General features: G+C 38.3%; 1 protein-coding gene across 3 annotated transcripts; it reads left to right on the top strand.

Moving 5' to 3' along the window:
* The first annotated feature begins 531 nt into the window (after window positions 1-531).
* LOC122312367 (ankyrin-3-like) lies at window positions 532-26013 on the top strand. 3 transcript variants are annotated; one of them, XM_043126962.1, is made up of 4 exons: window positions 532-675; window positions 1440-2141; window positions 2686-3215; window positions 25697-26013. In XM_043126962.1, the coding sequence occupies exons 2-4, from the start codon at window positions 1499-1501 to the stop codon at window positions 25805-25807; spliced, it is 1284 nt and encodes a 427-aa protein (XP_042982896.1). In that variant the 5' UTR covers window positions 532-675; window positions 1440-1498; the 3' UTR covers window positions 25808-26013. The 3 variants fall into 3 exon arrangements, with proteins under 3 accessions (XP_042982896.1, XP_042982890.1, XP_042982883.1); XM_043126956.1 differs by having other exon boundaries at window positions 553-2141; window positions 25721-26013; XM_043126949.1 differs by having other exon boundaries at window positions 553-2141.
* The last annotated feature ends 511 nt before the right edge of the window (window positions 26014-26524 follow it).

Here is a 26524-nt window from a genome sequence, read left to right as displayed (position 1 = left end):
AAAGGAGCATTACCACTTTAATACAGTAAAAAGTAAAAGCTAAGTGAGTCCTTAAACATGACACGTAATGGTTACATCCAACGCTAAATGCCTAATAATTAGTAAGCCTTCCCTATAAATGTCCCATCCCAAATATAAGCTTGGAAGCTCCCCTATCTACCCATTGCCCTTGCTGTTTTTCTTTTCCCTAGTAGTACTATTTTGATTAGCACAAATCCAAACTTTCAGGTCGACAAGGAGTTAAAATACTCTTAAGAAGATAAAAATATTTCAGATTATTTGTGAATAATAATAAAATTATTTATAAATAATCATAAAATAATAATAAATAATAGATTAATAATAAGAAACTATTATAAATAATAATAAAATAGGACGAGAATATATACCGTACACATATAGCCTCATATGGCAGCAAGGAAGCATTGCCACTTTACTTCTATAAAAAGTAAAAGCTTAAAGCGATACCCTACAACATGACACGTAATGGCTACGTCTAACGCCTAATGAGTCATAAGCCTTCCCTATAAATACCACAACTGAACCAACTCTCTAGTCCCATTCCAAACCACACTTGAGGTTGAGGTTAATTGAGGTTGTAAGATTATTGTCCTTTTGTGTTATCTCCACATCAGTCATTGATACTAAAATATTTGGTGGTTGTTGCCGTCCGTAGTAAGTAATTTACTTCTTGTGTTTTTATATCTCTTAATACATATAAACTTGATCTGTTTCCTATGAGGTGACCGTTTTAATATTTGTAATTGATTGTATGGGTATGTTTTACTTTGAGTTAATTGTTTTAATTAGTCCCTACATTTTACATTTTTATAAATAGAGAGATTATATTTTGATTTTTATAAAATTAATATATGAATTTTAAAAGATTCGCAATTAGATATATTCGTTAATTTTCCAATATACAGTTTTTATTGAAAATTTAATTTTAATGAAAATATAAATAGGAATAAATATTATAGCACCTACTTATTAGAGAAGTGTTCATATATTGTGATATTGGAAACTCTCTTGCAAGTTTAGTACTCCAATTTGAAGAGTTTACTTTTACTTGTTGTGTGATTGTTTTCGCTTATGACTTCAATCTCGATCAAATCTGTGATTTGGAGAAGAAATAAAAGTATTCGTTGCATAGATCAGGCTAGAAACATAAACATAGGATGATTTTGATTACTACTCTGTTTTATACTTGAACTTTGTCCTCAAGCTCTCAACTGCATCTATTTCAGTTTAGTCCTTACGAAAATTAAAACTCAGCAGCGTTATCAAGAATTTCAGATTAATGTTCCTCGTATGTATGGAGGAGGAAATTGTCAAACAGGCATTTTGTCATAATATGGATAGGATTTGCGCGTTAATTGAAAAATGTTTGAATGTAACATCAATTATAATGCCTGTGTCTAACTTAGGATTTTCTGTAGTACTCTGTTGCTTTGAGTTAAGGCTTCCACAGCTAGTAATCAAGACCTTGCAGTATACAATGGATCCTATTATCTATAAAGCGGCGGCCCACGGCAACCTGGAGGCCTTAGAACAATATCATATCTCCGATCCACTAGATGGGTTTTTAACCGTTAATAAAAATACAATCATACATATTTGCATTTCAAGTATCCTCGTTGAAGAAGACTCTCACGCTGTTGGAGGAACCGACCAAGTCTCTGCGGCAAAATTTGTGAAAGATGTACTGGACAAGTGTCCGTCACTTTTATTGAAAGCCAACACAGAAGACGATACTCCGTTACATGTGGCGGCAAGGTATGGACATGCTTCCATCGTCAAAGTCCTGATTGAACATCAAAAATCCCAACACCAAGATCTCGAAAGTGGAGTTGTTGAAGCTACTACGGAGATGATTGGGAAGCTGAACAAAGAGAGAGACACGGCTTTACATGAGGCTGTATGTCACAATCACATTGAAGTGGTAAAACAGTTACTAACGGAGGTAGATCCAGAATTTCCGTTTGGTGCTAATGTTGCTGGTGAGACCCCACTTTACTTGGCTGCTGAGAGACGCTTTCCAGAATTGGTGTCAGAAATTTTAAACGAATTGAAGTCACCAGCTTATGATGGCCCCTTGGGTAGAACGGCTTTGCATGCTGCAGCATTTTATGATAATGACGGTATTGCCTATTTTATCTTTTCCGCATTCTAGAATATGATTTGGTTAAAAAAATATTTATGTGGTAGTATCAAATATGACAGGACATCGAGTTCATGAAATATAAAGATGTTTGAGATGCACAGGGCCAGTTTTAGATTAATTTCGTGCTTAACAAGCTTGCAAATAATTTAGTTTTTTACCATATTGGTAAATAAAGACTGATGTCTACCTTGTCCTGCATTTGCCTTTTGTACATACAAATTTTATATTATGATAAAAGACTGATTGCTAAACACGGCTTCTACATTAAGGTGCCATTTGAATAATAAGTTGAGATAAAAGTTGAAAGTTGAATAAAATATTATTTGAATATTATTTTTTAATATTATTATTATTATTTTGTATGAAGATTTAAAAAATTTGTAATAATGAAATGAGATAAAATGAAACACTTATTGTAAATTGATATAAATGATCACTTGAATAGTCCTTTTTCTATCTCCTAACGTCTTCCATTTTGTCCTTCAGAAAATTATTACATTAATTCATTTAAATTCTTTTAGGAGGAATGACCAAAAACATTTTGGAAAGATACGGACGCGATCTATGTAAACAAGCAGACCAAAATGGTTGGACTCCGCTTCACATGGCTGCATACTTCAATAAGATTGAGGCAACAAAACTATTGTTGAAATGTGATAGAGAGGTAGCATATATGAAAGACGCAGAGGGTAGGACAGCTCTTCACATTGCAGCCCGTCGCGACTGTGTTGATGTAACAGTAGATATTATATCAATGTGTCCGGATTGTTGCGAAGTGGTTGACAATGAAGGCCGCAATGCACTCCATCTCGCCGTACACAACTGGTCAAGTGCAGCGCTAATCATCCAAAATAATTCGTCTCTCCGGAATCTTTTGAATCAGAAGGACAACGACGGGAATACACCTCTCCATCACTATTGCAATTACAGTTTTGTTGGTGACCAGCGTGTCCTGAATTCTCCAAGAGTTGACAAAATGGTCTTCAACAAAAAGAACCAGAATGCTTGTCAAATCTTAGAAAGTAGAAACTTACCGGACGATGATTTTGAGGTAACGTAATCTTTTATCTTTCTTCAAAAAATAAAATTATATACTTAATATTTGAATATTTAGTTCTTTTCAATAAGATATGCTAAGAAATAGTCACTATAAGAAAAATGGACTCTTGTGACCAATTTATTACAACCAAAAGACTATTTGTAACCAATTTTAGTTGTAAATAATCATCTATCTAGAATTAACTGGTCGCAAATAAGCAGTTGTCTTGTAGTGAGTACCGAACCCAACACGCAGTTTAAAACAAAGTATCACAAGTAATATAGACGTGCGTGTTTAAAACGGTCCTTGCTCAATCAAGAAATGTCAACCGTAAGGCGTGAGTGGGGTTGGGCTGAACATGAAACCATAGGTGCTTGGGAAGCTCATTCAAGACACAGAAAGTCAAACCTAATGCTGCTAGGACCTGAATCTTTCTGTTTAAATACTTGTCTCAGTATGTTCAAGAAAACAGAAAACTTATTCTGTTTTTCACCCTCCCTTTTCTTTTCCCTTTTTTTTTTTTTTTTTTATTTTTTATTTTTATTTCAACTTCACTTTTTCTTTTCCGTTTGAGATACATATTTTTGCACAAATGAACCATGATGAGGTCATCTAGCCCGTGGTCAATTCTGTATGAAGATAGAGCTTCCTACCACTTTTGATTGCCTCCCCAATAAACTCACAAGTGGTGAAATGTCAATTGACCGAGTTTGGAGTGAAGTGTGTGATGCCAGTCACAGATTACACGAGATACTCATGTTCCAAATCTTTGTAAAACATAGAAATATGATACAAATCTCAAAAGACACATGCACTTAGATTTTAGAATTAACAACCCCACTATCATATAGCCCAATCATGAAGTGCATGTAGGGGCAGCAAACAACGATAAATAAACTAGACAGCAACAAACAAGAAAAATAAACAACAACAAAATAAAACAAAAATGCATGTAATGTATGTAATGCATGCCTGTCAGTCTACAGCACCAAAACCATGTGTGACTCGCGTCTTTCCCTTTTGGATGATCCACCTTGGTATCCATTTCTTTGAGAAAGGCTTTTCAATTTTCTTGGTGTGCCTCTTAAGCTCAAAACAGTTTGGTCGGATGTGACCAATCTTACCACAATGATGACACACGGGACTTGCTTTGTGAGCTCTTTGTCTCAAGAAGGTTGAGATATTCTTAGAGTCATTCATGTAATTCTTACCCCTTCCAGAAGGATAAGCAGTTCTACTATTAACAAATGCAGGAGCATGCACAAAATGACTCATTAATTTAAAACAGTTTGGTCTAATATGGCCTAGCTTCCCACAATGATGACATATGGGGCTCATGTTGCGAGCTCCTTGTCTTTTGGGAGGAGGAACAGACTTTTGCACTTGCACAGGCTTCTTGCCCTTTTCAGATGGATGAGCCTTCTTTTTCTCAGTCATTTCAGGAACAAACACTGTGGTTCTCACATTTTTACCGAAAGCTTTTGAGCTTGAAGGAGCATCAGGATTCTCTTCAAAATAGCCTAAACCACTTTTATCACTAGATGACTTTCCTAAACCTAAGATTTTGTCAAGCTGGTTTGTCCCAATGGAGAATTTTTGCAACTTAGTATTTAACAAAGTTAGCTCATTTTCATGAGTTGTCACTTTATCTTCCAAAGTCACATTTCTCTTTTGCAACTCATCTGTTAGACCAATGGCTTCTCTCAGTTTGCTCTGAAGCCCTTCATTTTCTCTTTTGCATAAATCTATTTCCTCAATATGTGCTTTATTGAGTTTCCTCAATTTCACACATTCCTTGTACAACTTCTCATAGATTTCCTGCAAGTCATCTTCATCCCCGGATTCATTTTCAGAAACACTCTCAATTTCAACCACAGATTCACTGTTATGACTTTTTCCTGCAACAGAGGAAGTGAAAGCCATGTAGTTGAAATTTTTCTTCCTGGGAGAACTCTCTTGTGAGTCACTTGACTCAGACTCACTATCAGTCAAGGAAGCAGCATTCGCTTTCTCTTTGGCCCTTTTGTAATTTGCACACTCAAGTCGAATGTGACCAAAACCATGACATTCATGGCACTGAATATTGTCATTGACAGCTCTAGTTTCTCTCTTATACCTCCCTTCTCGGTTTTCTGAACTAGAACCTCCATTGATACCCTTGAACCTTCTCTTTTCTTGTCTTGGGTTTTTCTGGGCAAACATCTTCCTGAATTTTTTAGCATAAAATGCTATCTCCTTGTCACTCATGGCAAGTTCGTCAGAAGATTCACCAGACTCTTCTCTAATAGCTTTGAGGGCTATGGACTTGTTTTTCTTATCTATAGGAAGAGTATGTTCATAGGTTTGTAAGGAACCCACCAACTCTTCAACTCTCATGTTGTCCAAGTCTTTGCTTTCTTCTATAGCAGTGACTTTGGGACGAAACCTCTCAGGAAGAGATCTAAGGACTTTTCTCACAATTCTGTCCTCAGGAATTCTATCCCCTAAATTAAAACGAGAATTGACAATATCATTAAGTTTGCTATAGAAGACATCAAAAGTTTCATCATCCTTCATCCTAAGTTCTTCAAAGTTGGTGGTCAGCATTTGAAGTTTAGAATTTTTTACAGCCTTGGTACCTTCATGGGTAACCTCAAGAATGTCCCATGCCTCTTTGCAATTTTCACACATGGAGATTCTTTTAAACTCCTCCTGGGACACGGCCATGAATATCGCATTTAGGCCTTTGCTATTCCAACTACACTCGTTGACTTCATCCCTAGAGTAATTTTCCACACCCTTGGGGGTTTCGACTCCCTCAATGAATACAACCGGTTGTTTCCATCCCTTTGTTACAGAGGTCCACACTCGTTCATCCACAGACTTAAGGAAAGCTCTCATTCGAACCTTCCAATACGCATAGTTACTTCCATCAAAAAATGGTGGAGATGTGAGTGATTGAGACCTATCCATATAAACCACTACAGCAGGATCACACTCAGGAACTAAATCCTAGCGGAGTGAACCCGCTCTGATACCAATTGAAAAAGCAGTGGTTCTACACAACACTACACCTAGAGGGGGGGTGAATAGGTGTAATCTAATTTTTATGGCCTTTTGAAAATTAATCAAACAAGCAGATAATAAATGAAACAAATAACACAAATAATCAACACATGATTTTGTTCACGGAGTGGAAACTCATTTGAAGAACCTCTTCAAAATCTAAAACCACTCCGGGTGTAAGACACCACCTCAAATCCACTATAGAAACTTTAGTTTGTTACAACCAATTTAGAACACTCACAAAACCTTTGTAGTAGCTAAACTTGGCTTGCAACACCACGAGTGACCCACTCGATCTCTACACGCATGTAGTGTCGGAACTCCGACCTTCCTATAGCTTCCCACGAGAACCTCTCGATCTCTGCATCAACGGCAGCTCCGGACTCTTCCGGCCAACAGCAATGTCCACTTCAATGGACTCAAATAAGAGTTGATTTTGAATGTGTTATGATGGAGTAATATTTTTCCAAGAGAGAATCAACCAAATGGGGGAGAGGTTGCTCTAAGAAGTTCTTGGAGGCCCTTAGGGTTTTTGCTCTGATTCTCCACACCTAGAACAGAAGCTAACATGTTCTATTTATAGTTCCCATCAAATGAGGCGTTCAAAACCCTACATTGTAAGTGATCTGGAACATTGGCTCGAGCGAAGGGTCGAGCGAAGGTCGAGCGCCGAAATCTACCTGAGTTCGCTCGAGCGCCATGTCGAGCGAGTATCGAGCGGTCGACTCTGCCTGAGTTCGCTCGAGCTCAGTGTCGAGCGAGGGTCGAGCGACACACTCTGCCTGGGTTCGCTTGAGCTCAGTGTCGAGCGAGGGTCGAGCGGTTGAATCTGCCTGAGTTCGCTCGAGCCGTATGTCGAGCGAGGGTCGAGCGGTTGAATCTGCCTGAGTTCGCTCGAGCCGTATGTCGAGCGAGGGTCGAGCGGTTGAATCTGCCTGAGTTCGCTCGAGCGCTCTGTCGAGCGAGGGTCGAGCGAAGTCGCTTCTTTTGACCAATAATGAGCACACTTCCAGCCCACTTCAAGCCTTCCGCAACAACACTTGTTACAACACTATTTTACACAGGTTTTCACAAGAATATGCCAACACACTCATTTTTCCCTCAACAATCTCCCCCTTTGGCATTTCTGTGACAAAACCTCTAACCTATACATATGACCTAATCCTAGCACACCCAATTAGATCCATATTCTTGAACATGTTGAAAAATTTCTGCACACGCTTAGCAAACGGTTAAACATACCCATTCACATATGCACAAAAACGTATTTGCAATTCTCAAATCATACTTCTCAAATCAAATCATAATTAGAAAAGAAATACTTCATTAAGCAACAAATCAGGAGTTCAAGAAACATTTGTCAAACAATCAGCAGCTAACAAGAAATATAAATCAACAGAAATAACCAAAAGCTGCTCTTCCCCCAAAACAAAAAAATGTGTTAGTACAAGTAACACTCCCCCTGAGTTAATACTGTACTACTCCCCCTCAACAATATCTCCCCCTCAACAATCAATCTCCCCCTTTTTGTCACAAGAAGCCAAGGGTCTCAATCATCACCATCGACATCCTCATCATCCTCATTGAGCTGCCTCTCGATGTCATTGAAGCGTTGAGTCACAAGTTGTTGCAGGTTGTCAACTTTCACCTCAAGACGGTCGAACCGGGCGTCAAGGCGAGCTAGATACTCAAGTACCTGCTGAAGACCGGGCTCCGACGAACCGGGGGCTGAGGAAGATGGCTGAGAGCTGGATGGGGCCGAGGTAGACGGCTGAGAACTAGATGGTCGAGAGCTCGAAGGCTGAGAGGAGGGAGCGGGAGGGTGCTCAACACGGATAGGCTGTGGAGTTGTGTGAGCACGACTCAGCTGAACCGTCCTACGACCAATAGGAGCCTTAAGAGCAATCCTAGGCTCCTGAGGATGGAAGGCAACAGATTGAGAGAGAGCTATTCGGGTGATCAAACACGGTAAGGGCAAACCAGTCCGTGTTTTGGAGGACCGATACGCCTCAACAATAACCCGACACAAAAGACTTCCTAGATCAATGGAGACACCATTGATCAAGGCATACAGCAGACGGGCACGGTCAAGACCCACATCACTATTATGACCAGTAGGATCTAAGTTCGTAAGAACAATCCTACTAAGAATGAGGTGATCGGGGGTAAAACGAGCAGTTGAAATAGGGGTTGTCCCTTCCCAACTACTAGGTCGGCCACAAAGACAAGTAGCAATGACTTGTGGACTTGGAGGAGATGTCCGTGAGTAGGGAAACTCAGGATAGAGCTCACGAGGGGCATTTAGCAGAGTCGCTATCATGCCCGGAGTGACTCGGAAAACAACATTCCTGAGACTGACTTCAAATGAGTCACCAACAGATATGTCATGAATATTGGAGTAAAACTCCCTAACCAACTCCACAGAAGGAGTGGGATGACCAGTGGTCAATGCCTGCCACTGACGAGACTCAAAAATACGGGAAATTATAGTCTCGGTAAGCTCACCTAATGTCACTTCACGCTCGACTATGGGAGTACGATGCGAGAAGTTCTGAGAGTATAACTCTTGGGCTCGGGCACTATGGAATTGTGCTTGAACGGGTGCAGGAGGGTTTTGGCGAGGACGAACACGTCGAGACATGGTGTCGGCTGTAGACAGAGTCAAAGACGTTAGACAAGGCTAAGGCAATGCAAAGACGTGATGGATGCATGCATGCTGACGCAACAATGCCAACTAACAATGCAAGACTCGGTGCATGCCCGATGTCACTCCTCATTTTTCAAAACAATAACAAATGCCTAGGTCAAAATGTCCCTTATGCATGCTAATGCCTACTCATGTGAAAGACCAACATGCATGCTAATGCCAACCACATTCATGACATATATGCAATGACAACTCAAGCCATTTACAAGCTAATGCCAACCCATGTGCATGACTCATGTTAAACGATGCCAAACCTCATGCATGACCCATGTGCAAACCAATGCCAATTCTAAACCAAAACACCTTCAAAACATAATGCAATCCTAGTTAAACGATGTCTCAAACCTAGGATAGACATGAAATAGATATGGGAGCAATGCTATGCCAATGCATGATGAAAAACCAAAAACACACTTCATTGAGACATTTTATCGAACACTTGGAGTGCATCCAAGTGAGAAACTCGGGTATAGACCCATGGGAGTTTCAAAAACCTCCTAAATACAACCAATCCCAACAATGGCTATACAATAGCCTCAATAAAACAAGATAAAAGAAAAACAATCGAAGAAAGACTCTCAAACACCCAATCCGAAACCCAAATGCATAACAACACACGGAAAACCCTAAAATAAAAGCATCAAATCACGAAAATACAAGAGAGAAAAGGATTTACCTTGGTTTGAGGATGATTTCGGGAGGAAAACACTTGTTTAAACAAAGAAATTTGAGAAAAGGAGGAAGAAAATCGCACGGGAGGGAGAAAGAGGCCACTGTGCTCGAGCGGCTCGAGCGGCGCTGGGATTTTATACCAGGCGTTCGCTCGAGCGAACTTAAAACCCTCGAGCGGCTGTCGAGCGGTTTTCGCTCGAGCGGGGTCGAGCGAGTGTCGAGCGAGACCTCCAGAAAAACACATTTTGCCCAGTTTTGAGGCACACAACACTCACATGACTTGGACAAATACTGGGAATGTCAATTTTCACACCAAGAGTACATATCAAATGTAGAGAAGCATCATATTCCCATACAACACGCAGTTTAAAACAAAGTATCACAAGTAATATAGACGTGCGTGTTTAAAACGGTCCTTGCTCAATCAAGAAATGTCAACCGTAAGGCGTGAGTGGGGTTGGGCTGAACATGAAACCATAGGTGCTTGGGAAGCTCATTCAAGACACAGAAAGTCAAACCTAATGCTGCTAGGACCTGAATCTTTCTGTTTAAATACTTGTCTCAGTATGTTCAAGAAAACAGAAAACTTATTCTGTTTTTCACCCTCCCTTTTCTTTTCCCTTTTTTTTTTTTTTTTTTTATTTTTTATTTTTATTTCAACTTCACTTTTTCTTTTCCGTTTGAGATACATATTTTTGCACAAATGAACCATGATGAGGTCATCTAGCCCGTGGTCAATTCTGTATGAAGATAGAGCTTCCTACCACTTTTGATTGCCTCCCCAATAAACTCACAAGTGGTGAAATGTCAATTGACCGAGTTTGGAGTGAAGTGTGTGATGCCAGTCACAGATTACACGAGATACTCATGTTCCAAATCTTTGTAAAACATAGAAATATGATACAAATCTCAAAAGACACATGCACTTAGATTTTAGAATTAACAACCCCACTATCATATAGCCCAATCATGAAGTGCATGTAGGGGCAGCAAACAACGATAAATAAACTAGACAGCAACAAACAAGAAAAATAAACAACAACAAAATAAAACAAAAATGCATGTAATGTATGTAATGCATGCCTGTCAGTCTACAGCACCAAAACCATGTGTGACTCGCGTCTTTCCCTTTTGGATGATCCACCTTGGTATCCATTTCTTTGAGAAAGGCTTTTCAATTTTCTTGGTGTGCCTCTTAAGCTCAAAACAGTTTGGTCGGATGTGACCAATCTTACCACAATGATGACACACGGGACTTGCTTTGTGAGCTCTTTGTCTCAAGAAGGTTGAGATATTCTTAGAGTCATTCATGTAATTCTTACCCCTTCCAGAAGGATAAGCAGTTCTACTATTAACAAATGCAGGAGCATGCACAAAATGACTCATTAATTTAAAACAGTTTGGTCTAATATGGCCTAGCTTCCCACAATGATGACATATGGGGCTCATGTTGCGAGCTCCTTGTCTTTTGGGAGGAGGAACAGACTTTTGCACTTGCACAGGCTTCTTGCCCTTTTCAGATGGATGAGCCTTCTTTTTCTCAGTCATTTCAGGAACAAACACTGTGGTTCTCACATTTTTACCGAAAGCTTTTGAGCTTGAAGGAGCATCAGGATTCTCTTCAAAATAGCCTAAACCACTTTTATCACTAGATGACTTTCCTAAACCTAAGATTTTGTCAAGCTGGTTTGTCCCAATGGAGAATTTTTGCAACTTAGTATTTAACAAAGTTAGCTCATTTTCATGAGTTGTCACTTTATCTTCCAAAGTCACATTTCTCTTTTGCAACTCATCTGTTAGACCAATGGCTTCTCTCAGTTTGCTCTGAAGCCCTTCATTTTCTCTTTTGCATAAATCTATTTCCTCAATATGTGCTTTATTGAGTTTCCTCAATTTCACACATTCCTTGTACAACTTCTCATAGATTTCCTGCAAGTCATCTTCATCCCCGGATTCATTTTCAGAAACACTCTCAATTTCAACCACAGATTCACTGTTATGACTTTTTCCTGCAACAGAGGAAGTGAAAGCCATGTAGTTGAAATTTTTCTTCCTGGGAGAACTCTCTTGTGAGTCACTTGACTCAGACTCACTATCAGTCAAGGAAGCAGCATTCGCTTTCTCTTTGGCCCTTTTGTAATTTGCACACTCAAGTCGAATGTGACCAAAACCATGACATTCATGGCACTGAATATTGTCATTGACAGCTCTAGTTTCTCTCTTATACCTCCCTTCTCGGTTTTCTGAACTAGAACCTCCATTGATACCCTTGAACCTTCTCTTTTCTTGTCTTGGGTTTTTCTGGGCAAACATCTTCCTGAATTTTTTAGCATAAAATGCTATCTCCTTGTCACTCATGGCAAGTTCGTCAGAAGATTCACCAGACTCTTCTCTAATAGCTTTGAGGGCTATGGACTTGTTTTTCTTATCTATAGGAAGAGTATGTTCATAGGTTTGTAAGGAACCCACCAACTCTTCAACTCTCATGTTGTCCAAGTCTTTGCTTTCTTCTATAGCAGTGACTTTGGGACGAAACCTCTCAGGAAGAGATCTAAGGACTTTTCTCACAATTCTGTCCTCAGGAATTCTATCCCCTAAATTAAAACGAGAATTGACAATATCATTAAGTTTGCTATAGAAGACATCAAAAGTTTCATCATCCTTCATCCTAAGTTCTTCAAAGTTGGTGGTCAGCATTTGAAGTTTAGAATTTTTTACAGCCTTGGTACCTTCATGGGTAACCTCAAGAATGTCCCATGCCTCTTTGCAATTTTCACACATGGAGATTCTTTTAAACTCCTCCTGGGACACGGCCATGAATATCGCATTTAGGCCTTTGCTATTCCAACTACACTCGTTGACTTCATCCCTAGAGTAATTTTCCACACCCTTGGGGGTTTCGACTCCCTCAATGAATACAACCGGTTGTTTCCATCCCTTTGTTACAGAGGTCCACACTCGTTCATCCACAGACTTAAGGAAAGCTCTCATTCGAACCTTCCAATACGCATAGTTACTTCCATCAAAAAATGGTGGAGATGTGAGTGATTGAGACCTATCCATATAAACCACTACAGCAGGATCACACTCAGGAACTAAATCCTAGCGGAGTGAACCCGCTCTGATACCAATTGAAAAAGCAGTGGTTCTACACAACACTACACCTAGAGGGGGGGTGAATAGGTGTAATCTAATTTTTATGGCCTTTTGAAAATTAATCAAACAAGCAGATAATAAATGAAACAAATAACACAAATAATCAACACATGATTTTGTTCACGGAGTGGAAACTCATTTGAAGAACCTCTTCAAAATCTAAAACCACTCCGGGTGTAAGACACCACCTCAAATCCACTATAGAAACTTTAGTTTGTTACAACCAATTTAGAACACTCACAAAACCTTTGTAGTAGCTAAACTTGGCTTGCAACACCACGAGTGACCCACTCGATCTCTACACGCATGTAGTGTCGGAACTCCGACCTTCCTATAGCTTCCCACGAGAACCTCTCGATCTCTGCATCAACGGCAGCTCCGGACTCTTCCGGCCAACAGCAATGTCCACTTCAATGGACTCAAATAAGAGTTGATTTTGAATGTGTTATGATGGAGTAATATTTTTCCAAGAGAGAATCAACCAAATGGGGGAGAGGTTGCTCTAAGAAGTTCTTGGAGGCCCTTAGGGTTTTTGCTCTGATTCTCCACACCTAGAACAGAAGCTAACATGTTCTATTTATAGTTCCCATCAAATGAGGCGTTCAAAACCCTACATTGTAAGTGATCTGGAACATTGGCTCGAGCGAAGGGTCGAGCGAAGGTCGAGCGCCGAAATCTACCTGAGTTCGCTCGAGCGCCATGTCGAGCGAGTATCGAGCGGTCGACTCTGCCTGAGTTCGCTCGAGCTCAGTGTCGAGCGAGGGTCGAGCGACACACTCTGCCTGGGTTCGCTTGAGCTCAGTGTCGAGCGAGGGTCGAGCGGTTGAATCTGCCTGAGTTCGCTCGAGCCGTATGTCGAGCGAGGGTCGAGCGGTTGAATCTGCCTGAGTTCGCTCGAGCCGTATGTCGAGCGAGGGTCGAGCGGTTGAATCTGCCTGAGTTCGCTCGAGCGCTCTGTCGAGCGAGGGTCGAGCGAAGTCGCTTCTTTTGACCAATAATGAGCACACTTCCAGCCCACTTCAAGCCTTCCGCAACAACACTTGTTACAACACTATTTTACACAGGTTTTCACAAGAATATGCCAACACACTCATTTTTCCCTCAACACTATCGTTAAATTTGTAATATTTTCAGATTTTTTTCAAAATTTTTCATATAATAATATGAACGCAATATCTCTCTATTGACAAAATGATATCAATCACTCAATAAAAAACTAAAAAGAAAATAAAAGTAAAAAATTCATTCATTCTATTTTTGGTGATCTTTTTATCCTTTTATCATGTCTTGCACAATTGTTAATATAAGTATTTTCCTTTTATTAAGATAAAATATTCTAATAATATTTTGACATTTGCATGTTTTTATAAATAAAAGTGTAAATTTGAGAAATATATATAAAAACAATTAGGAAAAGTAAAAAATTAATAAAAAATGATACATAGATGAGTATGTTAAATGTACTGAAGCACTTTATTTAATTTACATAAATTTGCTAAATAGAGAAGTCATTGAGAGTGCCATAAGTTTAAGAATAAGTTATTTTAGATAACATAGGGACCAGAATGAAACTCGACTTTAAAAGAATTTTCCTCTTAATGAAGCATCAAGTATAAAATATATGCTTTCATAAGATAAAACGCATTGAATGAAAAATGATAATAGAGCTCGTGGAAACTCTTGTTAGAATTTTTCTCAAATCTTATTCTATTAAATTCATAAATGAAAACATATGCACATAATTTGGGCATCTGCATCTTCTCCCTAAGCTAAGTCCCGTCTTATGGCTTCAAACCATAGTTTAAGCATTTCTTCTAACATCCATTAATTGAAACAAAAACAAGTTGAATACTCAACAAGAACAACTTCATACAGTAAACTTAAAAAAACATAGGTTTTCACAAGAACTTTCATAGTCACATTCATCACATTCGGTCACATTAATCGGTATGTATACATTGTTGGGAGAAATCTTAACGGCAACTTGGAATAAGCAAATCAATTACCAAACAGCGAAAATAATTCTCTCCCACCTTGTGTGAATCTGTTAGGAAGTAATTTAATAGAGAATAATCTAAAAGAAAATCACACACACAAAGAGTCAAGAATTTTTTACATGGAAAACCCTTCAATACAAAGGGAAAAACCACGAGACCTAGTCCAGTTAAACCCTCCACTATCAATAATGATGTGTACACAAATTTTCTCTCTAAATAACACTAGAGGCATGCAATCAACAATAATCTTAAGAAAACACTTTCTTTGCAACCAAATAGTGTGATAAAAGAGATTTCACCAAAGAGATGGGTTACTGTTCACGATCACGAACATCATAAATACTACTTCAAATCCGATCTTCACCGTACAAACTATAGAGCCTTGAGGTTTGAACGTGCCTACAAAATTTCAGCTCAATCAAACCACAAATGACCCCGATCAAAGCATTTGATTGAAACTGTACGAACTCCTCTATTTTTGGCTATCTCTTCCTCTCCCCAATCTCTCACACGTTTTTCTCCTTTTTTTCGCACATTCTCTCTTGCCAATAGCAGCACAACACCTAGGTTTTAATAAAACTAAGTAAACTGGGCCTAAACCCTCTCTTCATTCAATTTGTAGCAACTTCACATCCAATGCATTACGAATCCAGTGATACCTTACATCAATACGCTTGGATCTTGAATGAATTGTTGAGTTCTTCCTGAGATAGATGGCACTTTGACTGTCACATTAGAGAGTATATTTCTCTTATTTCTGACACAATTCTTCTAAGAACTTCTTCATCCATAACAACTCTTTGCTTGCTTCAGTTATGGCAGTATACCCAACTTCTGTGGTAGACAAAGCAACACATTTCTGTAGTTGGATTGCCACGACACAACTCCACTTGAATAAGTAATCAAATACCCTAAAGTGGACTTTCTGGAATCAATGTCACCAGCCATATCTGCATCTGTAAACCCTTCAAGTATAGGTAAACATTTTCCAAAGCACAAACACACTTTGGAAGTCCCTCTGAGGTATCTCAAAATCCACTTAACTGCATTCCAATGTTCTTTTCCTAGATTTGAGAGAAAACTGCTGACTACTCCAACTGCATGAGCCATATCTAACCTCATGCATACCATTGCGTACATTAAGCTACCCACTATTGAGGCATATGAGACTCTTTCCATATCTTCCTTCTCTCTATTTGTGGAAGGACTTTGCTTTGTACTCAACTTAAAATGAGTAGCAAGAGGAGAGCTAACTATCTTAGCTTTATTCATATTGAATCTATCAGGTACTTTTTCAATATATCGCTCCTGTGACATATGCAACTTCTTCTCTTTTCTATCTCGGTAAATTTGAATACCAAGAATTTTCTTTACTGGCCCCAAGTCCTTCATGACAAATGATCAATTTAATTGCTTCTTCATATTTTCAATTCTTGAAGAATTCCTACCAACAATCAATATGTCATCAACATAAAGTAGTAATATTATGAAGTCATCATCACAAAATTCTGCACAAATACACAATGGTCAGAGGTGGTCATCTTGTAGCCTTTCTCTTCCATAACTAACTCAAATATCTTATACCATTGTCTGCGCACCTGCTTTAGACCATATAAACTTTTCTTTGGCCAACACATACAATCTTCTTTGCCTTTTACCCTGAAATCCTCTTGTTGCTCCATATAAATATCTTCCTCTAAATCACCATGTAGGAAGGCAATTTTCACATCCATCTGCTCAATTTCTAAGTTTAGGCTAGCTGAACCACACAGATGGAGGACATCTTCACAGCTGGAGAGAAGATCTCATCAAAGTCGATACCTTTTCGTTGACTAAATCCCTTAACAACAAGTCTAGCTTTGTATCGTGGCCGGGACGTGTGTTCATCTTGCTTCAATCTATAAACCCACTTATTCTTCAAAGCTTTTTTGCCTTTGGGCAACTTTACCAGTTCAAAAGTGTAATTATCATGCAATGACTGCATCTCATCTTGCATTGCATCAAGCCACTTTGCCTTATTTTCGTCTTCCATGGCTTCTGCATAACACTCGGGCTCTCCCCCATTAGTCATTAACACACTCATCTGTAGAACACCGAGTGGAAGGATGTTAGCCTCGATAGACCTCCTGAGTGGAACATTTGGTGTCATCTCTGGTTCTAGCAACTAATCAAGGGTCTCCTTCTATAAGGGAGCCTCTACATCACTTGGACTCTATTGGTCATCTTGAGTAGCATGTTCAACTTGTGCTAGCAAATCTATCAATGGCCCAGGCTCCAAGTCAATCAAATCATCATTGCACCGGATCACTACTTTATCTATCTTCTCAATATCTTGTATGTTTTGATCTACAATAAACACAACGTCTCGGCTTCTCACTAGTTTCTTATTAACTGGATCATATAATCTGTACCCAAACTCATCCAAGCCATAACTTAGAAAGATGTATTGTCGGGTCTTCACATCGAGCTTAGATCTCTCATCCTTTGGGATATGCACAAATGTTTTACAACCAAAGACACGTAAGTGATCATAGGTAACATCCTTACTAGTCCAAACTTTATCTAGTACATCAAACCGAAGAGGAATACATGGTGTCATATTAAGAACATGTACAACTGTACTCAAAGCCTTACCCCAAAAAGATCCAGGCAATTGTGCTTATGAAAGCAAACATCTCACTCTCTCAATCAGTGTTCTATTCATTCTCTCAGCTAAACCTTTCAACTGAGGAGTCTTCGGAAGTGTCTTTTGATGCCGAATACCTTGTTGCCTGTAATAATTATCAAATGGGCCTGAATACTCTCCCCCATTATCAATTTGAATGCACTTCAGCTTCTTTCCAGTATGCCTCTCAACTAAGGCCTGAACCTATTTAAACATTTCCAATACTTGATCCTTTCTTTTCATGGTATAAACTCAAGACTTCCTTAAATGATCATCTATGAAGGTCACAAAATACAAAGAACAGCCAAGTGTTCTTGTCTTCATGGGACCACAAACATCTAAATGAACTAGATCAAGTACACCTGATTTTCTTGAAGGAGGAGAAATTTTGAAGGAAACTCTATTCTGCTTCCCTACCAAACAGTGAGTACACTTTTTCAAAGATGCACTCTTCATTCCATACAGAAAGTTCTTTTCAGCCAATATTGCCAAGCCTTTCTCACTCATGTGGGCAAGTCTCTTATGCCACAATTGTACTATGAGCTCATTCTTCATAACATTAATAATGTTACTGGATAGCCTTGCTTGTAGCATATACAAAGTTGAAACCTTCTTGCCTCGAGCTATAATCCTATCACCCCTCGTAAGCTTCCATTGCCCAATACAAAAGGTGTTGTAATACCCCTCATCATCAAGTTTACTTGTAGAAATCAAGTTCAAACGAATATCAAGAATGTGCTTCACATCTCTAAGAACGAGCACTGTGATGTTATTAGTTTCCAAGCACACATCTCCAATGCCAATAATTTTAGCCAAGCCACCATTGCCCATCTTTACAGTGCCAAAGTCACCAGGTACATAGTTTGTGAAGAAATCATTTCTAGATGTAGCATGAATTGAGGCACCACTATCAATCACCCAGCTAGTTTCATGAGAAACAATGTTTACAACATCATTATCATCATAAACAATGAAAAGTCTCCAGTAATAGTGGTGGCAACTTTATCATCCTTCTTTTCATCAACGTCCTTCCTCTCATTCCCTTTCTCCTTGTATTCTATCTTCAATCTTCTACAATATTTCTTGATATTCCATTTCATACCACAATGATAGCACTCAACATTAGCAAACTTGTTTGACTTGCTTATGCCTTTATCCCTGTTCTTTGGACCTCTGCCTTTTCCGTAACCAAGACCTTTGACTGCGAAGAGGAACCCTATGATTTTCTTCTCATCTCTTCATTCAAAACATTGCTTTTAGCTAGATCCATATTGATTACATCATTTGGGGCTGAGTTAGATAATTGCATTCTAAATGGCTCCCAAGAGTCTGGCAATGTACTAAGCAAACACAAGCCCTATACCTTATCATCGAACTTGATACCCATTCCAGCCAACTGATTAATTATTCCTTAGAATGTGTTCAAGTGATCTGTCAGCGGAGTCCCATCTTAGTATCTCAGAGACATCAAATGCTTGATCAGATACATTTTATTGTTTCCAATCTTTCGAGCATATAATTGTTCAAGTTTATTCTAGAGCGTACGTGCATGTGTCTCCCCACTAATATGGTTCAAAACATTATCATCTACCCACTACCAGATGTACCCACAAACTTGTCGATGTTATAAAGTCCATTCTTCATGAGATTTATTTCCAGGCTTCTCAGAAGCAAACACCGGTAAATGAAATTGCTTCACAAATAAAAGGTCTTCTATTTTTCCTTTCCAAGTGTGATAATTAGAACCATTCGGAGTAACCATTCTAATCAAATTAGTTTCCATTATTCAACACAAAGTATTGAACGGCTATAACCTGTCTCTGGTACCACTTTGTTCGGAGAAATCTTAATAGCGACTAAGAATAACCAAATCAATTACCAAATATCAGAAATAATTCTCTCCCACTTTATGTGAATCTGTTAGGAGGTAATTTAATAGAGAAAAATCCAAAACAAAATCACACACACACAGAGAGCCAAGAATTTTTTACTTGGAAAACCCTTCAATGCAAAGGGAAAAACCACGGGACCTAGTCCAGTTAAACCTTTCACTATCAACAATGATGTGTATACAAATGTTCTCTCTAGATAACACTAGAGGTACACAATCAACAATAATCTCAAAAAAACACTTTCTTGGCAACCAAACAGTGTGATAGAAAAGATTTCACCAAAGAGATGCATTACTGTTCATGATCATGAACACCATAAATACTAGCCCAATCCGTTCTCCACCATTCAGATTACTGAGATTTGAGTTGTGAACGTGCCTGCAAAATTTCAGCTCAATCGAACCACATACGACATCGATCAAAGCATTTGATTGAAACTGGACAAACTCCTCTGTTTTTAGGTGTCTCTTCCTCTCCCCAATCTTTCACATATTTTTTACCTTTTTTCACACACTCTCTCCTACTTATAGCAGCAGCAGCACTTAGGTTTTAATAAACCTAATTAAAATGGGCCTAAATCCTCTCTCCATGTGGGCTTAATGGACCCACATGGGCCATCCTCCATATAGGAGGGAACCCACACAACATACATCCCTTTGCTTTCTAAAGGCCCCAACATACAATTCAGCTGTGCAATCACATTCGGTCACAACAATCTCATTTATGCTATAACAGTCTTTCCTCTTTTAATCTCTTGGTCAATACAAACTATTAAGTCCCATGTGTTAGGTTAGCAATTCTTGCAATCAAGTTCTTCCATAGCTAGTGGATAAGAACCTAGCCTCAAGAATTGGCATCACTAGGTGCATCACCAGTTGTTTCTTTGGGCATTGCAATCCACCCCTTAACATCATGGTACCATCATCACTTTCAAGGCACTTCATATGCATTTTGCTTCGAATAGACAATCATGCAGTTCAGTCCATTTCCTTTCATTTTTTATTTAGTCTTACAATTCCTTATTTTATCATTGATTTATTCATGTAATATTTGGAGATACTATATATATAATAGTCAGAAATATGCAATTTATTTCATTTTAAACATCAAATATAATAATAAGAGGGTACTTAAAAAGAGTCTATCGATGAACAGTCTATACTCTATACAAATATATCATTAAATTATTTACACATAACATAGCTTGCAAAAATGAGATTTTTGTTTACAATAAAATAGTAAGAAGGTATATGCACAGTCATTTACCTCAAGCTTGTGCAAAATCACCTCCCTTACAATCAAATTTCGTTCACGTCAGTGCCATGCCAATTTTCTTGATAAGTGCACCTTTAATAAAAAGGCTTAGAACTCAACTTAGCGAGACTATCCTTGACCTTAAACCCATTATACGTTCTTAAATAATTCCTACTTGACCTTGGAATTACTCAAGTATCCAACTGGTGACACAATGTCAAATCCTTGACCGTCGTTTTCTTTTGTAATCAACATTAAGCCCATAAAATTGATTTATGTTACATATTAATCTCAAATCTATCAAACCTAACCTAACATATTAAGCATATACCTCGAACTTGCAAATCCGTGATTTACATAACTCCATAATTTCATGCAAGTCCATAATGCTAAAACCTAGTTTAATTCCATGGCCTATCATAACCAATATTCTCCCTGTAATCATCGTTTCTTGAAGTATTTAAACTGATCATTAAAACCTCAACATAATTTATATTCTTAAAATTAATATTCATGTAACACCAAAATATCATTTCACCAAAATAGCTAAATCCTCATAGTTTTTTTGTTCAGACGGTTCATCCTAATTTCATTAAACTCTAAAATCATGATATTTCTAACTGAATCACACCTACATGCCTGTAACACGTTAATCCACTACATGCATATGCCCTAAAACCACATTAACTCCGCAAATTGATCTTATAGCACTTGTGAACTCATAACCTATCATGTCTCCAAGTTAATTCATCTCTCAATTCAAATGAAAATCATATTCAACTAAACCTTATATATTCATGAAATAACTCAACTATATATAAATTAAACCCGTAACAATTATTGAACCCAAGATATATGCTCAGTTGACCACATACCTAACAACTTAGGACTACATATCATGACCTCATACTATAACCTATGCGACCAACCCATGTCTTGAACGCCTTGCTATTGTAAACCTTAAAATGTAATCAGATGACCTTAAATCCTCAATTAATTGTAACTTTAATGTCCACTTGTCCTATTAAACCTATTGCATGCTATCCAATCTTGTGAGAGAGGGAGAGAGCCATACCGTAACTACGGTGCCCCGTTCCTTAGTAAACAGCCTAGAGAGGATCTGTGGTACTAGGAATGCCAGCCAGTTCCCAACATCCCAAAAATAGATTAATGGAATATAGGTGTGGTTTCTCACTAGAAGTGTACGTGTAGGAAAAAGTAGAATAAGTCACAGTGGAATAAGTAAGGGGTTAGTAAAAAAACTATGCACTAATTGTATTAGAGGTCTAAATAGGTAAAAGTTCAACCATTAATAAAAATAAGAGGAAATACTTTAGCACAAAGAGATTACACAAAAGTAAACTCATAAACTAATGTGGCTTGATATGGTACATTAGATTGTAAAGTTACTTTTCTTATAAAGTAGATATAATGAATTCTATAAAGCCACATCAGTTTGTGGGTTTACTTTGTGTAATCTCTTTTTGTCTATAGTAGTTCTCAAAATAATATCCACATGTCACCGTTACTTCAAAAATAATATTATAGAGTACCAATTGTTCATCAATTACATCCAAGTACAATAAACAGAACACTATTTGTCACCTGACTAAAATGTACATCTTAATAGATACAAACAATAACTAATGGAGATAGGACAATGCCTCTAAGGCCCAGACAAGATCATCCTTCTTCCTTGGGAAACTTCTCTCAACTACATTTGCATGAAGGTCTATGGTTCCGATGAACGAAAATATAGGTAGTTTAAACATCAATGAAAATACTCCTAATGAGACACAATGTAGATGGATATGTATGCATTGTTACATTTACATAATCTAACACATATATTTATGTATGACGATAAATCACACTTTGGCAGAAACACATGTATTCGTTGTCATGGTGAGGAATCACCCTCTGAATACATACAATATATAAGCATGGTGAGCAAATAAGTATATACGTTTGTAATAGCCCACCAGAAATTTAGTGGATGAATTTTGTGACGACCAGGATTTAGCTAAGCCTTTTAGCTTATTTTATTATAGGTTGGTAATGGTTTTTTGGCCATGCAAGATAATATAACCCAATTAGAAACTTAGGCTTGATGCACTAGACATCTAAGGCCACAGGGGAGGCCACAAGCCCATGCAAGTTTCGGCCTCTATAGAAAAATTAGGGCTTTGAAACCCTAGGGAATTAGGGCACATGCCTAACTCATTTTCTTTGGTGCCACATGTCTTCCATTGAGACCAACACAAGGAACAAATGAATCTGGATGTGAATTGAGGGAAGGGAGGTGAGAGAAATCAAGGTTTGGAGCCCCACACACCTACCTTAGAGTCTTACCTACTTCTTGCCATTTTTCATACAAGCAAAGAGACATGCTTATAAGAAGGGACTTGCTCACACTTGTCACTAGCAGATGGAGCTTCTAGAAGATAGAAATGATGGACAACTAGGGAAGTGACGCTTAGGGAAAGCCAATGGACAAGACGGGCACAAGAAACCCTAGAGGGATTCGGTTTCTAGAAGAGGTTGCCACTTGTCATGCATGCAAAGTGAAATGTTGAAAAGGGAAGGAGATGGCATTGGGAAACTGTGAGATCTTGCAAGAAAGGGGTAGCTTACACGTCTAAGGGCTTCTAGAAGGATTTTGTGAGAAGCACAAGTGAGGTGGACAGCAATAGGGACTTGTGCCTTGTCATCCACCATGCCTAATTACACAATTTCCAATACCTTGGAAGATGAAGGATCTCCTTGGGAAATAGAATGACTTTTCGGCCATCAATAACCCACACACTCTACATGCCACTTAGCACTCATGCACAAGATTGAGGAGGATCTTGGTTGGGAAAAAAAACTCTTTTGCCACTTTGTACATTGAATCAAGACACAAGAGGAAGGGCAAAAAGGGAATGAAGGGATTCGATTTTGAGGAGCCACACCACTTGTCCAAATGCTTGCTTTTGGTTCCCAATACAATCCAATAATGGAGAAGGGGAAGAGGCACATAGTTTTGATGCCACTTAGCATCCATGCACAAAGTTTCAGCTTTTCAAGGACTCACATGCCTATAAAAGGGGAGGAGTTGAAAACCTCAAAGTTTTTGGTCACTTGGAGGAAATTATTGAGACATTCGGCCTTCGCACTTTCTCTCTACTCTCTATCACTTTCTATCCATCCAAATACTACCCACGCCACCATCCATCCACTCAAACATCTTAAGTGCTTACCAAGTTAGAGATACCATCTACAAGGAAAGCCATGCAAGGTAAGGAACCAAACACTTTCTTTCCTTACACCTCACACACGGCCAAGGAAGGAAGTTTCGGGTTTCCAAGAGGTTTTAAGCAAGTATTTTCACATGAGCAACACACGCACACACACAGCCTTTTAGGTACTTAGGGTTTTCTTCTCTAATTAATGAAAGTCCAAAAAACCTCTTTTACTTAAAGCTTATGAGAATGATTGTCTTGGAGAGGGAGAAGGGCCACTGCCTAAACACTTGTTTGAAACTAGGGGGTTTTTATTTTATAAAAGTTTCAAACCTATGGAGGGGTATTGAAAATTGAAGATCTTCTTGTCTTGAAGAAAAGCCAAGAACACAACACTCACTCACATACTCAAATTAGGGTTTTTAAATGATTGGTTCTCATGAGTCTTAAACTATATTTTTAGCTTGCTTATTGTTGGATTCTGGACTTTTGTAAGTAGACCTTTAAATTACTCTTGAATATTGCAAGTATATGATAAGTACACTTGTTAGGTTGTTTTCGATTTAAGGATACTTTAACATGTCTTATATTCAGATCTTTGAGTATTTGTTACTATGTTATTTGATTGGTTACCATGAAAATGAGTTGTGATGCTACATTCAGTATTCAGATTCACATGCTATAATGCACATGTTGATATTGGATTTCTAACTGAGCTTATTACAAGCTTTTTAAGTCCATGAAATGATTTCATATTCACATTTATATTTACATGCATGATTCAGCCATGTGTATGTTTATTAGTGATGCTTAACCAAGTGCATCAGAAGATTTCAAGTTCATGAAAAGATTGAATATTTGTGCATTACAATTGTTGATATGTTTCAGCTATGCGTATGAGTGATGCATTATCAATGTATGCTTGACACTCTAAGTGCATAAAATAAATGAATATCCGTGTATATTAGGGTTTGCATGTTTCAGCCATGCATAGTATATGAGGGAGTGTAGTTGATTTGTTCCTTGTTTGTTGGTTAAATGTCTTTGTTTAATTGAATGGGAACATGGTCTCATGTTCTAAATTTCTTATATTTTCAAACCGTAATGTGGAATGTATATGGTTGCACTTGATCACATGATATATGATTTGCATTAAGTCTTGGCATACGTGGGTACATGTTTCATGTAAAGTGTAAGGTATCATAGTCCATGTAACATGCATTGGGTTTGTGAAATTAAAAAAAAAAAAAAAAAGATTCATTAAAAGTTTTGTCACAACCTCAATTGCTAGGATGGGGAAATACCCTAGTGGAATGCCTCTGTCCACTCGTGGGTGATTAAAATATAGTGGTAGCCCTTAGGTTGATAAAGTACAGTCGACGGACCTCAAATGGTTTTTAAAAGGGAAAGGATACCAGAGCTGGGTTGCACCTAAAGCTAGCTAGTAGGTGCCATACGGTGTAGATGAAAATGCGAACTGTCGCACTATGTATGTTTAAGAATAAGACATAGTCACCTCGGTTAAAGTGGACAGTTGGTTAATGTGGTAACTAGCGGGTAACACATGGTGTATAGGGGAGCTGTGAGGTATCCAATCATATGTTTAAAGTTAAGAATAAGGTCTTGAGCTCCAAGATATGCTATGTTATATGATCAAGAATTCGAGCTCATATGTATGTTTAAGAACCAAGAAATGAAAAAATTGAAAAGATGTTTTTCTGAAAAGGTTAAAAAGGTCTCTATTACATGTTATCTTTTGGAAAGTCAAAGTTGCATAAGTAAAGTACATGTCCATGTATTCATTATGGTTTTCTCTCACATGCTTATGATATCTATTGATGCTTTTGAATTCATTGTATTAATTCTGAAATCTCACCGTAGTAGTTTCCACTACCATTCCCCACCCAGAAAGGTAAAAGTTGTAATAGGAATGCAAGAAGGAGACCATGGGAAAGCGCAAGAGGCCAGCTCTCCAGACACCTAGGGAGACCCTGAAGTGCCGTGAGAGCTCATTGGAGCCATCCATTTTGGATAGGTTGGAAGCCGCCTACCAGTTTATAATTGAAGTGTTGCAGCTCTTCAAAGAGCTAAGGAGGATCTTGAACAAAGATAAGGCCAATTAGGAATGGCCTAATTAGTTAGCATTTCGACAATGGATCATGGAGACAATAGATGAAATGATATGTTTTGATGACTTTTAATGATGGTACCATTGTTTTTTTTTTTAAAGGCTGGGAAGTCACAAGTGCACGAGTGACCCCCTCCCGAGTTTATTAATAAAGCCCTCACTTATGGTGGAGGAAAAACGTGGTAACAAAAAAGGCCCATGGGATAAAAAAACCCAACAAGACCAAAAACCAAAAAAATCACTAAACAGGCCTATGAACCAAAACATGATAATGAAAAAACAATAGAAATACTACTGACACCTTAAAAAGGGAAGGCCAAAGAAGTCCAAATGGAACATACCTCTAAGAATCTGAGGCATGTTACAATTATTAGGGTAAACCAAATCTACACCTGAGGCACCTTCCTTAGCTAACCAATTCGCCACCTTATTACCTTATCAGAAAACATGCTGAAAACGGCAATTAATAATATGAGTCAATCCAACAAGCTCTTTCCAATGATCCTCCAAGTACCAAACACCATAACTCCCTCTAATCCACCAAGAAATAATCACCATCAAATCAATCTCCACTATCACATTTG

This window comes from Carya illinoinensis, chromosome 1, assembly GCF_018687715.1.
Source record: "Carya illinoinensis cultivar Pawnee chromosome 1, C.illinoinensisPawnee_v1, whole genome shotgun sequence".
Classification (NCBI taxonomy): Eukaryota; Viridiplantae; Streptophyta; class Magnoliopsida; order Fagales; family Juglandaceae; genus Carya; species Carya illinoinensis.
This window is presented reverse-complemented; position numbering and strand designations above follow the sequence as displayed.

Coding starts and splice junctions, on each gene's coding strand:
- LOC122312367 (XM_043126949.1), top strand. CDS start 1,301: ATGTTCCTCGTATGTATGGAGGAGGAAATTGTCAAACAGGCATTTTGT. Junction 2,142..2,685: donor AGCATTTTATGATAATGACG/GTATTGCCTATT, acceptor AAATTCTTTTAG/GAGGAATGACCAAAAACATT. Junction 3,216..25,696: donor TACCGGACGATGATTTTGAG/GTAACGTAATCT, acceptor TCACCGTAGTAG/TTTCCACTACCATTCCCCAC.